The following is a 15,583-nucleotide window of genomic DNA, read 5'->3' on the forward strand; positions in this document are numbered from 1 at the left end:
ATATTTGGGTTGAGAGAACAGTTAACCCAAATATTCAATTATGCAGAAGGACCTCAACTTGGTGCAGACTGCAGCAATGGTGTTTTTCTGTTCTTTCAGCAATTTTCATGGGGGTTAACGCTTTGCAGAGTCTATGGCCTTCAACTTTGGTGCTCAAATCAAATCCGACAAGAAGTGTTGCCCAACCGACCTTATTTGGGGATACGCCATGTTATGCAAATTGTGACACGTGGTTTCTCTGGATTGGCTTTTTTTTCAGTGAGACATCATTTACGATGAACGTGTAACAAAACCATAGCTTGTCGTTAAAAGACTCTTGCTTTGGACGAGGACGCTTGTCCCCTTTACATAAGCTGCGCCTGCTTGCCCCATACCATGTAGCATCTGTGCAAAGGAACAGAGAGAGAGAGAGAGAGAGAGAGAGAGAGAGAGAGAGAGAGATATTTGTAAACCCTAAAGATCAGAAAGAAAGAGAGATAGAGAAAGAGAGATGGAGGATGTTATACCAGAATCTGAAAGCTTGTTGCTTCCATTGAATCTGAGCCCAAGAGGAGGTGGTGGAGCCAAAGCCGAAGAAGGCCATCAGGAAGCTAATGGAGGTGAAGGCAGGGCAAGTGGAGGTGAAGACAGAGAAGTTGAAAAAGAGAAGGCAAGCATGAATGGAGGAGATGAAGGTAAAGATGAAGAGAAAGGAGGTGGGCTTATAACCCATCTAATCTCCATAGTGTCACCAAGGAGCACTCCAAAAGCAGGGGAAGTGGCCAAAAGAAAAGTTGAGTTTGAGGTTGAAGATGATATAGGAAATAGGGGCTTTTCTGATAAGTCAAAGCCAGAGCAAGATGTGGGCTCTGTTAGTGAAAATAATAGTGGAGGGGTAATCTCAAATCTCATCTCCAACTTTTTTAATCAGGGTGATGGCGGTGGAGGAGGAGGTGGAGAGAATGATGAGGTGGACAAAGAAGCAGAGAAAGTGATTAAGGATGTTGGAAATAAGAGAATGAAAATGGTAGAGGAGGAGAAAGGAGAGGTGGAGGGTGGTGGAGGGGGAGGAGGCATCTTTGATAACTTTGTCTCTCACTTGCCTACGTCTCTTCCAGGTCAGCTCAAGCATTTTATTTAGGCATTTTTATCTCATTTTTGGGAATATTATGGCTAATTTTTATGAGGTTTTGAATGTAAATTGACAATATTGTCACATGAACTCTGGTCTAATTACCAGATGATGCAGCTCCCTCGACTGACGAAGCCTCCATTCTCATTACCTCAATAGTTCGAGACTAAGCAGACGATATAATGTGCCTGCCAGCTCTGCAAGTGGCTGGCTTCTTCATTTTTTTTATTTTTTTTTTCCTTGTTCTTCCTTGGATATTTTCACGTAAATTATTGTTTTTTGTTTTCAATTTGTAATGTTGTTGTGATTTGGTATCAAAAGCTCTATTGGTAGAAGTATTGACTTGTGGAAAAATCTCTGTCGGCGTCTTCATTTTCACTTTGGCACATATGGTGGGCAAAGCCCAAGTAGCCCCAAAAGCATCATCATGAAGTAAGCCCAAAAGTGGAGATTCAACTTAAACTCGATTCAAATGGGCCCAATCCAAACTCTGCATTTTTTGGATTATTAACCCACAACAAAAAAGTTTTTGTTTATGTTTATGTTTTTGTTTTGGTTGCCGAGTTTGGTTTGAGATTGGATGATGAATTATTGATTGAGTGGCAGTGGGTGAGATGTCATGGAGTGTAGTTGAAGACCACAAAAACCAGAAGCTGTTGCATGGCACATGCTTCAGTCCCTCCACTACTAGCAGTGCCAAAAGGATTAAGTGCCCAAAGAAAGCTATATGGCCTTTTGGACCCTTTGGTTACACATTTTACTCTCTTCTAAATATCTTCTTTTTTAACTTTATGGCGTCAACGGAGTTTAGACCAATGAAAAAAGATCTTGTAGATTACCGGTCTTATATTCGAATCCTTATGACACCTTGGTATAGTGTGTGCACGAGTGTGAGAAATCTTCATCCCCTTATAATTTAGACTATCATTTGTAATTATATAATAAAAATACTTTATGTTACATGGCATTTATTTACACAAAACTACCTACTTATTAATCTTACAGATAACATCACCGTTGGACCAATTAAAAATAAAAAAACAAGTGTAGAGGCACAAACTAGACGGGATTGATAGAAAATCCAACTAACCGTTTGACTAGGGACCCATACACTACCTTCCTCCAATACGAGAAAAATGAGAATCTTGGGAACCAAGGATACGTGGGGGAAGCAAAAATCCAAAAGCAACTCTCCTACTCATTGTCCCTTTCTTCCCAATAAAGATTTGTCATTTCCATCATTAAATTATCAAATTTAGTTACTGTAACAGTTCACTATTCTTTGAACAAATGGGATTTGCCCAAATTAAGTTTCTTTAGAATCCCATCCACAAAATGTTTAAACGTAGCTTAGACTATTACGCCTACTTTCTCAATTTGGGTAAAATCCCATCTGTTATACAAAATGGAACCAATACGTATTGCCAATTTTAGGCCTAGATCCTATATGGTTGATCAGATTGACATTGGAAGCAAAGTTCATTTGGGATGAAACTATAGGCCCTAGGTTTAAAATGTGTAATGTTCCAATCAGAGTGCAACAAAGTTCTCTGTCTTGATGAGTGTTTTTTAGTGCTATGTCTATATGCGTTTTGTTGTTTTGCCATGATATTATTAGTCTTTTAGTCGGGGGAAGTTGGGACTAAACTGAAAATTCCAACATATAAAATGGAGAGCATGAGGGGAAGGAATTGGAGCCATGTAAAGATGATGGGTTGGAGAACCTGGATGTGCTTCAAGCGATCCTTCCTCCTCCCAACTAAGTGCTTTCTTCTCAAGCTTACTTCACGGTCAAGAAACAAAGCCAAAGGTAAGTTCAAGTTTCACACAATCCAATTGCACAAAACACACACTGTCTCTCTCTTCTCTGTCAACCCTTTTCTGAGATGTGGCAGAAATTGCAGGAAATGGGCATGGATTGGTGAATCTGTACAAAGACATGGAGTCTTGTGGTGAATATGAAGATATAAGAGTGATGTGGGAGATAATTCACTCTTGTCCACAGAAAACAAACAGCAGTAATAGTAGGAAGAGGTCTTCCTCTCATTGGAGATTCTGTCTTCAGCCTAGTTGAATTTTGTCGTTCTTTCTTAAGCAGTTAGCTTTGGTTTAAGATCTATCACAGCTTTGATTATGCAGGAGGTGACTTGTAAATACCAGTATCTGAGTGAGTATAGATGATAAGTTGCTCTGGATTTTTCATTTTTAGCGTTGGTGGAGCACAATACTCTGTAGTTTAAGAACATCAGAATGAGAGTATTTCAAATAAGCATTTGGCAACATCCACTTAATCATAATAGAACATAATTTGTATACATAACCATAGGATTGCTAAATTCTGAACTACAAAGCCTTTGACATGATAGGAGGTCAAGAAGTTTGCCTAATCCAAGTCGCTTCTACTATCAAATATCACACCTGCAATGAACCTTTCACTAGACAAGTTTGAAGCAATCGATCCCTTCAATCAGCGATTTTGCGCTGCAGTAAGTTTGTTCTGACATGTCGAAGGCGGCTATCTGAGTTCGCACTCTTATCAGCTTCCTAAATAATTATACATAATTCTGGAGAGAGATCACTCCAAGACAATTTAAGCTCCCTCATGAAGGAGCGTTTGATCAAAGTGCCACACTCCTGCAAGCCACCAAACAGCTCATTTAGAGTACATCAAGTAAGAGTGGTGAGGAAACAATTGAGTTAATGGTTGTGGCTAATTGAAAGGAAAATATGATGGTGAAGAGTTGAACTATGAAATCTACTTCATACCATGGCCTTTTCCAACCCTCCTCAATTGAGTGACATAATCAGCTGTCTTCTTTATGGCTTCAACCTGTACAATAGATACGATAGTAAGTGATTAGTCAGTGTTATAAGATTAAATAATTGTTAACCACCAGCCTAAACCTAAAATCTAAGTCATTAACAAACAAAACTTATCACCCCAGCTTAAAAAGTTGTAATTTTTCTTATCCAAGTTGGGTTGGGTATTTATGGGAAAACTATTCCTTGCAGAAACCGTTTTCTTCTGCTTTTTTAATTGCTTTCTTCAAAATGAATCTCACTCAAACTAAGAACCCAGTGGCTGTTATGTCTAGTATAGAGCAGAAAATGTGTTTCACCTGCTCAGCCAGAAACTCGGTCTCAATAAAATCTGTCAATTGGGCATCATTGTTATGCTCCGCCACCTGTTTTTGATCAGCAACAGAACAAGAATATATCTTAATAAGAAGAATTTTGAACAAATAGAAAGAGTTAAATAGAACCCAGGCACCATGAGCTATGTCCTCAAACAAATCTCATATGATAGAGATGTATCACCTTATGCAAGTTTAAGAGCTTTTCATTTGTCAGCTTCTCCAAAGACAATGCTAACTCCATAGCTGCATCAAGGAGTCAATGAAAAACAAGTTATTTAGTTAGGGACTAATTTCAATCCAAGAAGAAGAAGAAAAAAAAAAGCCCTGAACACAGCGCGGTAATAGTAAAAACAAATCTTGGTCAATCACAAGAAATTATCAAGAATTTAGAGATGTTGGCAAAGCAAATAAAAACAAATAAGCATGTAGAAGATATAAAAGTTTACAATCTTACCATACAATGCTTCTCCCTTCTCTGCATGATCAAACTCTGAAGGGGGCTCTATTATAGAGTGTAGTTTTACTCTTCCACCTCGTTTGTTCTGAGCATAATTGATAATAATACCATCAGATCTCCAAAACAAGACCAAAACAAACATAAATAAAACTTGTATCTTCTTCATGAGGAAATTAAACAAGACTGCAGAGTATTGGGATTAACTTATACCTGATATGTCATGAACTTTTCAGCATGATCTCTTTCTTCCTCACTTGATTCCTTGAAAAACCTGATTGCAACATAACCAATTAACCATGGATTAATTAAATTCATTAATAAAAAATAATATTTATATTTTAAAAAAACCCTTATGCATAGGGGTATTTTGGGATTTGTGTTTACTTGGCAAGGCCCTTGAGAGCAATATTGTCTCTGTCAAAGTATGCAAAGAGGGCATGGTACACATAAGACACATTGTATTCCACACTGTCACACAAAAACAAAAGCATATAATTATCATCAGAACAAAAAGCAACAACATTTAAAATTAAAATTCCAACAAGAAGAAAGATACACACTTGATCTGCTCGTTGATTGCAGCTTCAGAGTCATCTGCGTAACGCTGGCGAGCAAGAGACAGCAGAGGGGACACAGGAACAACAAAAGCATCGCTCTTGACCTCTTCAAACGGCTCAAACACCACCCCAGTCACCGTCGCTGTCTTCGTCTCGTTCGACGCTGAAACCGCAAACTTGTTGAGCTTCCTCTGCTCACGGAAACTTAGAGAAAAAGCACGGCTCAGAGCAGAGGAGGAAGATCCAGCCTTTGAGCACAGCAAGAGGCTGCTCATAGCACCATCCCCTTGCTTGTTTGGGATGGAAAATGTTGAAATGAGCCCCGAAGACATTGGTTTTTTGATCTAAAATCAGATAAGCTGAAATGGGTTTCGAAAAGCAGAGATTTTTGAGCAAGAATCTGGACTGAAAATTGGAGAGGAGGAGTTGTTGAGGGTTTGAGGGGGCTTGAGGAGATATATAGCGATATGGTGGAAAGCCAGCTGGCATGGGCTTTATTTTGGACCGTTGGATTGGAAAATACGTAGATTGTTGAGATCATAACACGTGTTTAGGCGTGTGGCCACCTCGTGGTGGTCTATCCATTACCGCAAATATCGTGGAATCTACCATAAAATCCGCTCCACGTTGCAATCTTAGCATACTAAATAATTTGGCTTCTTTACGACATTTTTCTCACTCCCTCGAGTGTCGTATATAGACTTACTCGCGACATCAGTCGCCAAAACTGTACGGAAAGGACATGTTCGTAAAATGAGAGACTTTTTATGGGCGAGTAACATACTTGGTATGGTGAGCTTTGAAAAGCTTCTAGTCCGTGACCAAATAGTAGACGGCTCCTTTTGAAAAGTATGATGTAGAAAAAGCTCGAAGCTTCTGTACAGAAAAATGTAAATTAAAATAATTTAAAATTTAAATTAAAAGGGTAGTTGAGTTATCAGGTCTAAATTTTTTTCCAGAGGACGTTTACAGTATACATGGATTTGGGTGGGCAAGGAAATTAATTGGGTGTCCAAGTTTTTGCTTGTTTTGTTAATGGGCCAAAAGCCAGCTTGTAGATCCGTCGACGTTGGTTATGATTGGACTGATTTTAAATTATTTTTTTTTCTGGGCTTGTCCAGTCCAGGTCACAATTGCCTGCTACACTACTTTACTCAAGGTTGAAGTGAACCATGTCAAATGTAATGGGTATGTATACAGTATTTGGTGACGTTAGGTTACTAGAGGTCTTTTGAGAACCAGTAGAGGGTTCAATTTTCTTAAGCTTTCATCGGACTCAAAACGCAAATGGATGAAATGAGCGGTTGAGGAGTTGAATGAGATGCAAAATCTTCAAGTTCTTAATTTATGAGGAAAGGTGCATGTCCTAATGGAAAATTGGTCATGGAAGACATTTTATTATACTCTTCGGCATCGTTTAGTTGGCTGGTCTGAACAAACATTTTACTAAACTTTAACCCTTTTATTTTGGACTTCAATCGTAAACTCACGTTCCGGTCCGGAACACAAATTAACGCTGACTAAAAACAGGCCATCTCTAATTAGACTTGTCATATCCAAGTCGGTCCACCAAATGAGTGCTTTCAAGTTTGTTACATAACTCAGGCAAAGAGACCACAAGGCTCTGGACAACATCAGAAAACAAGCATACCAATGAGTTACACAAGGAAACTGCAAAAATGAATAACATGCATGCTCGAAGTTGACATCAGACGTATCAGCTTTGTCTGATATGGAATGAGGAACCTTTACTTTAGACATTAATGTCGACACCATGCATATGTATGATGGATGTGTGACTATATATATTGAGGGATTGAGGGATGGTGTCGACATTAAGGACATACCGAGAACTAGGGATCTCTCAAATAAACTTATTTGAGGGACATCTTTGTATGAGCTCACTCCACATTATATTTCGCTAATCCAAACCGTCTATTTTTTAGATAATCATTCAAAGATCATTTCTACAAAAAATCACTTGAATCCGATATCATTTGACCACTCAATTAAGTTATTGGAATTTTAGTACTTTCTTAAAGCACCGTGTTCATTGATTTTGTAGGACACAATTGGATATCGAAACGGTTTCTGATTTGTCTAATTTTTTGTAAGGATGATCTATGAATGTAGACTTAAAAACTAGATGGTTTGGATCGTTGAAAAAAAATAATCATAAGAGACCTTAAAAAATGTCTCTCAAATAAAATTATTTAAAAAATTCCTCAATAATAGGAGATTATATATATATATATCATATATGTTATATTACATTTACATGATGTTGAATCAGTATTTTCAAAACTCTCTCTCTTTCTCCCTTCACAGCTGATAAAGTCATAAACTACGCGGAAGGGTTTTTGTCCTTTTCAGAGCCCCAAAATGTCTCACAATTTTTGTACATAATACATTCTCCCTCCACCATAATTTGCCTTGGGCTACTGTCTTTGATCAACTAAGATTTATTATAATAATTGAATCCCAATACTTACGGCTGTGGAGATGACACCTAGCACTCCCGTGGTAGTTAATATGGGAGCCTCATCAGGGGATTGTTTCTCATGATTTGAGATTGAATTGAAATGCTTAATTTTTTTGAGAGTGATGGAAGCTGATTGTGGTAAGACGGTGTGCATGTGGACACAAACCAGGATTGAAGCTTGTGGATGGCACAAGCATGGCATTTCATTTTGTCCGTAAGCTTGTGGAATTGTCTTCTTCTCTAGAACTCACAATTCACTCAATTTTGTGTAAATTTTACGGAGTAATATACCTTAGATAATTCTTATTTCTTTCCTAAATGGTTTGTATTTTCCATCATCTTATTTACGTTGGTTCAAATTCTTTCATCAGTCATGATTGATAAAAAACATAAACCTTGTAAAAGGTTTGTACCTCAAGTGGTTAAGAGTATTTATCTTTGCATCCGAGATCATAGGTTCGATTTCCCCTCCCCAGTATTTGTGTGTATAAAAGAAAAAACATAAAACTTCAATTTGGTTGCAGTTACTGCAACTCCAAGTTTATAGGAAGAAATGAACTTTGGCGTGTCACTTTATGCAATTTACAAACACTCTTTTCAAACGCCTAGTCTAGTCCACTGAAATGGTTAACAGAAAAACCAGTTTTACACTATTTAGGCACATTTTAATATCTCCCAGTTACAAAAACAGGATCTTTTCTGATTCTCATTGATCTCTCAAAGACTCGATTTTGATTACTTTCTTTCTTTCTCTCATTCATTCTAATCTTGATATGTGTAAATGTAATTCAGTCTCTTTCTCTCTCTCTCATTTTATCTTAAATCCTGCCAAAACCAAAGCTCTCTCTACATGGACGCAACCCAATACTTCTCTTTCAACCAGAAAGCGATCTGCACACCCCAATTATTCAGTCCCTAATTTAAAATCTCCTACCCCAATTTCCACTCTCCTCCACCACCACCACTGTTCCTCACCATGGCCACTGATGCCTCCCCTGCATTCAGAACCGTTCCTCAACCCCACGACTTCCACCCCGAAATATCGGTATCTCCATCACCCACCCACGACGGCCTTGAGTTCAGGCAGTTCATGATTGCAGGCTCCATAGCTGGCCTAGTTGAGCACATGGCTATGTTCCCAGTTGACACCCTCAAAACCAGGATGCAGGTTTTTGGTGGGTCTTGCTCTGTTCAGCCAATCGGTGTTCGACAAGCCCTCGGATCGATTTTGAAACTTGAAGGCCTTGCAGGTCTCTACCGTGGGATTGGAGCAATGGGACTTGGTGCAGGACCTGCCCATGCTGTTTATTTCTCAGTTTATGAGATGTCCAAGGAGTTTTTCACACGTGGAAATCCAAATAGTTCAGCTGCGCATGCAGTTTCTGGAGTTTTTGCAACTGTTACAAGCGATGCTGTGATCACGCCCATGGATGTTGTGAAGCAGAGGTTGCAGTTGCAGAGCAGTCCTTATAAGGGTGTTGCAGATTGTGTGAAGAGGGTTTTTGTTGAAGAAGGAGTAGGAGCTTTTTACAAGTCGTATAAGACCACTGTTGTGATGAACGCCCCATTTACCGCTGTGCATTTTGCTACATATGAAGCTGCAAAGAGAGGGCTAATGGAGGTGTCGCCAGAGAGCGCCAGCGACGAGAGGTTGGTGGTTCATGCCACTGCTGGTGCAGCTGCTGGGGCTTTGGCTGCTGCTGTCACTACCCCTCTTGATGTTGTGAAAACCCAATTGCAGTGCCAGGTTAGAAGCTTTGTTAATTTGTTGCTTCAGCATGCAAGTTTTTAATCCAAATGTAAATGGATTTCATTGGGGTTTGAATGCAAAGTCTTGATGTTGTTTAGTAACTTGCAAGTAATTGAAAGCATGCCCTGAGCGATAAAGTTTGGGGATTTGCTTTAAGCTAAATTTATTATGAAGTCATGAACCAAACTGTTCTCTTTTCACGTAGGGTGTGTGTGGATGTGATAGATTTTCTAGCAGCTCGATAGGGGATGTTATTCGAAGCCTCGTGATGAAGGATGGATATCGAGGGCTTATGAGAGGTTGGGTTCCCAGGATGCTCTTTCATGCTCCTGCAGCTGCAGTTTGCTGGTCTACTTATGAAGCATCAAAAACCTTCTTTCAAGAACTCAATGGCAGTGAGAGTTGCAGAACCCGATCAGGTAACATTCAAGGTTGCATATCTGCAGAAACCTCAACTGGGGTTCTCAATTCTCATCCTGGAGCAGCAGCATTTGGAGTTACACATGCACAAAATCAACTCAGTCCAAGCTCTTGTTCATATAAAAACAATGATGTAGATATAAATTATCAATCGAAGGGGGAATGATCATTCCCAGCTTCTAACTGCTTGGCAAAAACGAACTATTCTTCATGGATTATATGCTCAGGTGCTTGCTACTCCATCTATTCTATTCTACATATTATAGGTGCAAACACTCTAAGTTTTGCGACAAACAAGACAAGAGGGCGGCTATCCTAGTCAGTGTCACAAATTTAGCCAATTTCATCCATGTGTTTTTCTCCGTTCCTAAGTGTAGTTATTTCCGTCTCAGTTCTGTTAAATTAAATTCTTAAACCATTTTTAAATTACTAAAAACTTCTAGTTATGTACCTGCAAAACTTTTTTAGAATAATATTACTTAAATGGTATGGAAGGGCGCCAGAAATTTGTCTGCAAGGACACGATAAAGTACTCGAACCAGAATTGGCCATTGGCCAACATGATCTCTGATCACTGCATCAAACATTAGAAAATGCACCATACAGGAGAAAATATTAACTGGATCAAACCGTTCAACATCCACAGGAAAACATACATGAGTTGATTAAACCAGTTTTCATACAAGCAAAACGGTTCAACAACTTTAACCAACTAAATTACACAATAGTAACCGATGAGCATTTTGACCTTTTTTTTAAAACTTCTCTACAGTGATGCCGTCTCTAAGAACCTCATAAGCCTCTCTATTCCTGGTTCTCTTCAACCCAGCTGTGAAATGGAGCTTTGATCCCTCAGATGTGATACAGGACACATTTACCCATATAATCACCTTTGTCTTCATCCCCTGGATGTCTTCTAGCCTTCCTTTCTTCAAATATCCAGTTACAATGGTGAAGAAACGCAAAACAGATGAATCTCTGTACCCCACTTCACAGGCTGCCGGTATGTAGACTGTAAGTTTTCCCGTCTCCTCATTAAATTCATAGTTGGTAGCATCACGAGGAAATATTCCTACTGCCATGTCAAAATCCTTTAGAAGCTCAGGCAATGGTTTTTGCATTTTTCCTGTGAAGAGAACACTTGTTCTTATTTATAATGCTATGGAAATTTAAGAAAATAACAGACCTACACACAGATTAGAAAACTTAAATCAACTCTTTTCAATCTACTACGCCAACCCAATGACCCAGTTCGCACCAAAAAAGGAGAAAAATAATATAAAACAGTATGAAAGAGTATTAACAGGGATATGACCTAATCTGTAAATACATCCTGAAGATAGCAGTTTATATAGTCCAAAATCAAGACCCTTAAAGCACCACTCCCCTGTCCCTGGCAGCACAAATACAACTTATATCACTCAATGTTTTTCTTCTGCCTTGTAAAGTTATGTTATTTCAAGAAACCCCAACAGTAAGTCCCATTCTTAAACTCCATTTACGGCATCATCGAAAATCAAGCAAGTCAAATCCACATCAAAAGGGTCATATACTCATATTTACCCTGCTCTGCATTAACCAAGAAACCAATTCAAGCATATGAAAAAACCCTTCAACAACCACATTGCATTTTACAGCTCTGTCACACGCTCACTTTTAATTGCCACTATTATCTATCAAAACCCTGAATCAATTCTACAAATGTCAGAACTTTCTGACTTGCAAAGTCAGTCATATAATAGCATACATTAGGTTAGTGTAACAGGCAAAGTAACTAAACAGAGTGAGCTGGAAAAACTAACCTTTGAGTTTATTAACCAACCATTTGGTTCCTCCTTCGATGCTAGTTTGCAATGACTAATCATTACACAAACAATGTTAGTATACAAATATGTAATAAAACCCACACAAAAAAGTAACGGAACGAAAACAAAACCCAAATTGGGGAAAGTATTAATCTTGACAATTAATATATATGGAATCAATCATCCTTCAGATTTAATAAAACAAAAATTTAACGATGGAGTAAATCTAATGACGATTACGAAAGTGGGTTACGCAAAGAAAACTCAGATCATACAAAGAAATCGACTTTCAGAACCGAAATCGTTAAGAACAAGAGAACCCTAATTGGATCCTAAATCACATCAAAATTCAAAATCAAAACTAATGAAATTGAGATCCAGATGAGCGTAGAAAGAAACGCACGTTGATATCATCGCCGACGGAGGTGAGCTCCTTGTTGGCCTTCTGGCTGAACCAGTAGGAACCCGCCTTGTTCAAAATCTGATCCATGTAAAATGTTCTCCCTCTGTCTCGGCGATGTGTTGATGGGGTGGAAGGAACCGAGCAGATTGTTTGAGAGAGAACAAGGCTGGCCTCTGCGTCTCAGCCTTGGTTCTGATGACTTCTTCTCAGAAATTCTCTCCCACCTCAGAAATTTCCATTCAATTTCGGACTGCTATCCGCTCGTTCAATGTTCTTTTTTGCACGCCAGGTCGTTTCATTCTATACAAAGGCGCACATAATAACCTGTGGGCTTTCCCTCATTTGACCGCGCATTACCGTCAAGGGAAACGACTGCCGTTTGTTCTTCATTTTGTTTATTGGTCGAAAAGTTGTTTTCGTATACAATTTCCTTATAACTAATTTTTCTTGGTTACATAAAATAATTGTGAATCTTATAGGTTTACAACGGCTTGTATGCACTGTTTGTTCTTCTTATGCATATTGGCAGAAGTATCGTATTGTAATTTTTAACTTTTTTTCTTTAATAAAATATTTAAATATTAATCTTTTAAAAATACTAAAGCTGTGCGGATTTATTATGGTTTTCTTTTCAAAAAATAGTATAGCCGATTGGCTATACTTGGTTTCACATTACGCACTATGTGGGCCCTATTTTTATTTATTTATTTATAAATCGTATAGCCCGCTGCAATACTCGCGTAAATTTTTTTACTTTTCCCCAAAATAGGATAGCCTGGCGGCTTTCTTACGGTTTTTTAAAAATGGTATAGCCGCGCGGCTATACTTGGTTTCAGACGGCTCTGGTTGCCCTATTATAGCCGTGCGGCTATACTGGGTTTCGCAGGTGATCACCCAAGCGATGAAATGGTCCCCTTTTTCCATAAATAGTATAGCCGGGCTCGGCTGCACTCTGTTTTTAAAAAACAATTAAAGCCGCTCGGCTATTCCCGGTTTCATACGTCGACCCCTGAGCGGTAGGCGGGTTCTCTTTTTATTTTATTTGTTTATAAATAGTATATCCGCCCGGCTATACCGGGGTGGTTTTTTAATTGTTTTTCAATACAGTTTAGCCGCACGGCTATACTCTGGTTATAGCCGACGGCTATACGCTTTATACATACTAGGTCAATGTTTAATTAGTTGGGTCAATGTAATTAATATATTTAATTAATCAAAATATGCCTTGGGCAATGTGGTTTAAATTAAACCCGATTATTTATTTATTTATTTGAATTATTTTTAAAATTCAAAAGTAAAAAATACGATTAAATTATTAATTAAAAAGGGATATAATATAACAAATTGATGCAACCTGCAATTTAAATAATTTTTAATTAATTTGGTCATTAAAATTTAGAAAACAATTGAACTAGTTGTATGTATAGCTGATTGATTGACTCTTCTTGGCCTCCAAAGGCCGCTGCCGTATTTAGACCTCGAAAGGAAACTATATATAGGTAGGTAGAGGAAGATATCAAAACATCAAGTTGTTTTTAATTCGTATAATTATATAGCTGTAGCCTAGAGTTTCGTCGTATCCAGAACACTGTGTGTCAAACAAAGTAGGGCAAATATTTAGTTATGTTAAGATACGCTCATATTTTTATTCTTCTCAAATATGGAGGTATTTATACAAGTTCAAAGATATGTTAATCCTAAATAAAATAGGAAATATATCTAAATTACAATAGGAAGTAAATCTCTATTACAATATGACTAAATAATAACTGGTAAGTAACCAAAATTCTAACTCTGTGTTTAATTCATATAATTATATAGCTGTAGCCTAGAGTTTCGTCGTATCCAGAACACTGTTTCTAATCCAAACCCAGGTCCCGGGGAAAAAGCATGCATGCATATAGACTTGATCACGGTGTTGCTGTGCATGCCAATGCCCATTCGTCATCAACCTGTGTCATGCACAGGGCACCGCTTACGATTAATCCTTTTTCTTCGCTATGAAGTAATTGTTTTACTTCTTCTTCTCTCTCTTGCTCTTTTCGCCCTAGATATTTGGCTACTTCCCATTCTTTTCTATATGCAGCTTCGATCCATGGAGCCAGCAAAAAGCACACAACCATTTTAATTATAATAATGTAATAACTAAGGTTGGGACATTAGTTTTCAATCCCAGTGCTCGAAAGTATAAGGTATATCTGTGTGTATCCAGTCCAGCTACACTTGAGCTCAATGTTCGCACAATTTATTTGGTCTTTAAAATATTCTTATGCAATCCTACCAGTACAGATTTTTTCCCATTAAGTACTAATATTTCAGCAGTTGCGCAATCTCTCCTTTCCTTTGAAAATTATTTAATAGCGTTTGGCATATCACAATCTTGGACAAGTTGAGCATCAGATTCATCATTCATAAAGAAGCTCATCTTTTGAACTCACATGATCCAGTTGCCAAGTTAGACACGAAGAATCGGCACGAAAATGACAATGTTATGTCTTAATTCTTAGTTTAAAAAGGCTTGATGATTATAACAATACCTACCTAGGAAAGAAGAAGTGCTTTTATGTATATATCAAAATATAGTTCGTAACTTTAGTGGTTTTATTTTTCTTAATATTGGAAGAGATGACAAGTTGGAATTCTCTTTTTCATGTACAATATATTAGCTGTGTTTAGTTAATGTCAAGTGGAATGAAGTCGGTGTTCTATACAAAGAAGTTTGTTACAAGAATAGAATCAATCTAGAAGAAAGATATCAACAGGGCAACATTTGAATAAAGCAACCAAGTGGGTGAATTTTTTTGAATATATATCACAAATCATAAACTATATCCAATTGTATCCTACAAAATCAATGAACACGGTGCTTTAAAAAAGTACTAAAATTTTAATAATTCAATTAAGTGATCAAATGATATAGGATTTAAGTGATTTTTTTTTTTTTGTAGAGATGATCTTTGAAATAATATTTACAAAAATAGACAGTTTTGATTAGTAAAATACAATATGGAGTGGGCCCTACAAAGTTATACCTCAAATAAACTAATTTTAAGGGATCCTGAATTAGTGAAATACTGATCTGAGTGAGCTCTACAAAATTGTCCTTTATTTGAGGGATCTCTAAGCTCTGTATATATTCCAAATGGGTCCAAATTTTGGCTCTACGCACTTTGGACAAAAGGGGGTCTCATTCTGATATACGAACGGCGGGGCAAGGCGTGTGGAAGAGTTAACGCTGCCTAAACATGAATATGGATATATCTTATCCCTATGGCTTACTTTACACCCCACTTGATCCTCATTTGGCAATTGGCAAATTTGCGACGGCATGTCTATTTTTGTTTTGAGATATCTAAACACTGTTTTACCTAGCTTGCTTTCTATTTTCAATTGGTAAATATTGGGGGCAATGACCAAAAACCCCATATGAGTTATGTGGTTTATATATTAAGCCATTAAAC

At 37.8% G+C, this 15,583-nt stretch overlaps 4 protein-coding genes across 4 annotated transcripts; 2 read left to right on the forward strand and 2 right to left on the reverse strand.

The window, feature by feature from the left end:
• The first annotated feature begins 119 nt into the window (after positions 1–119).
• LOC148921136 (uncharacterized) lies at positions 120–1,465 on the forward strand. Its single transcript, XM_089050072.1, has 2 exons — positions 120–1,097; positions 1,220–1,465. Exons 1-2 carry the CDS (start codon positions 491–493, stop codon positions 1,279–1,281), a joined length of 669 nt encoding a protein of 222 aa, XP_088906198.1. The 5' UTR covers positions 120–490; the 3' UTR covers positions 1,282–1,465.
• Positions 1,466–3,370: 1,905 nt separating this feature from the next.
• FER1 (ferretin 1) lies at positions 3,371–5,703 on the reverse strand. Its single transcript, XM_008244834.2, has 8 exons — positions 5,266–5,703; positions 5,090–5,173; positions 4,916–4,976; positions 4,703–4,790; positions 4,430–4,491; positions 4,231–4,296; positions 3,878–3,941; positions 3,371–3,745 (listed from the first exon to the last, which is right to left on the reverse strand). Exons 1-8 carry the CDS (start codon positions 5,592–5,594, stop codon positions 3,702–3,704), a joined length of 798 nt encoding a protein of 265 aa, XP_008243056.1. The 5' UTR covers positions 5,595–5,703; the 3' UTR covers positions 3,371–3,701.
• A 2,819-nt stretch (positions 5,704–8,522) lies between these two features.
• On the forward strand, positions 8,523–10,154 carry LOC103341314 (uncharacterized). The gene is made up of 2 exons (XM_008244823.3): positions 8,523–9,491; positions 9,700–10,154. The coding sequence occupies exons 1-2, from the start codon at positions 8,721–8,723 to the stop codon at positions 10,078–10,080; spliced, it is 1,152 nt and encodes a 383-aa protein (XP_008243045.2). The 5' UTR covers positions 8,523–8,720; the 3' UTR covers positions 10,081–10,154.
• Positions 10,155–10,515: 361 nt separating this feature from the next.
• On the reverse strand, positions 10,516–12,416 carry LOC103341302 (uncharacterized protein At5g01610). Its single transcript, XM_008244812.3, has 3 exons — positions 12,123–12,416; positions 11,717–11,771; positions 10,516–11,040 (listed from the first exon to the last, which is right to left on the reverse strand). Exons 1-3 carry the CDS (start codon positions 12,207–12,209, stop codon positions 10,670–10,672), a joined length of 513 nt encoding a protein of 170 aa, XP_008243034.1. The 5' UTR covers positions 12,210–12,416; the 3' UTR covers positions 10,516–10,669.
• Positions 12,417–15,583: the final 3,167 nt, after the last annotated feature.

Source organism: Prunus mume, linkage group LG1 (assembly GCF_029339155.1).
Source record: "Prunus mume cultivar Tortuosa linkage group LG1, ASM2933915v1, whole genome shotgun sequence".
Classification (NCBI taxonomy): domain Eukaryota; kingdom Viridiplantae; phylum Streptophyta; class Magnoliopsida; order Rosales; family Rosaceae; genus Prunus; species Prunus mume.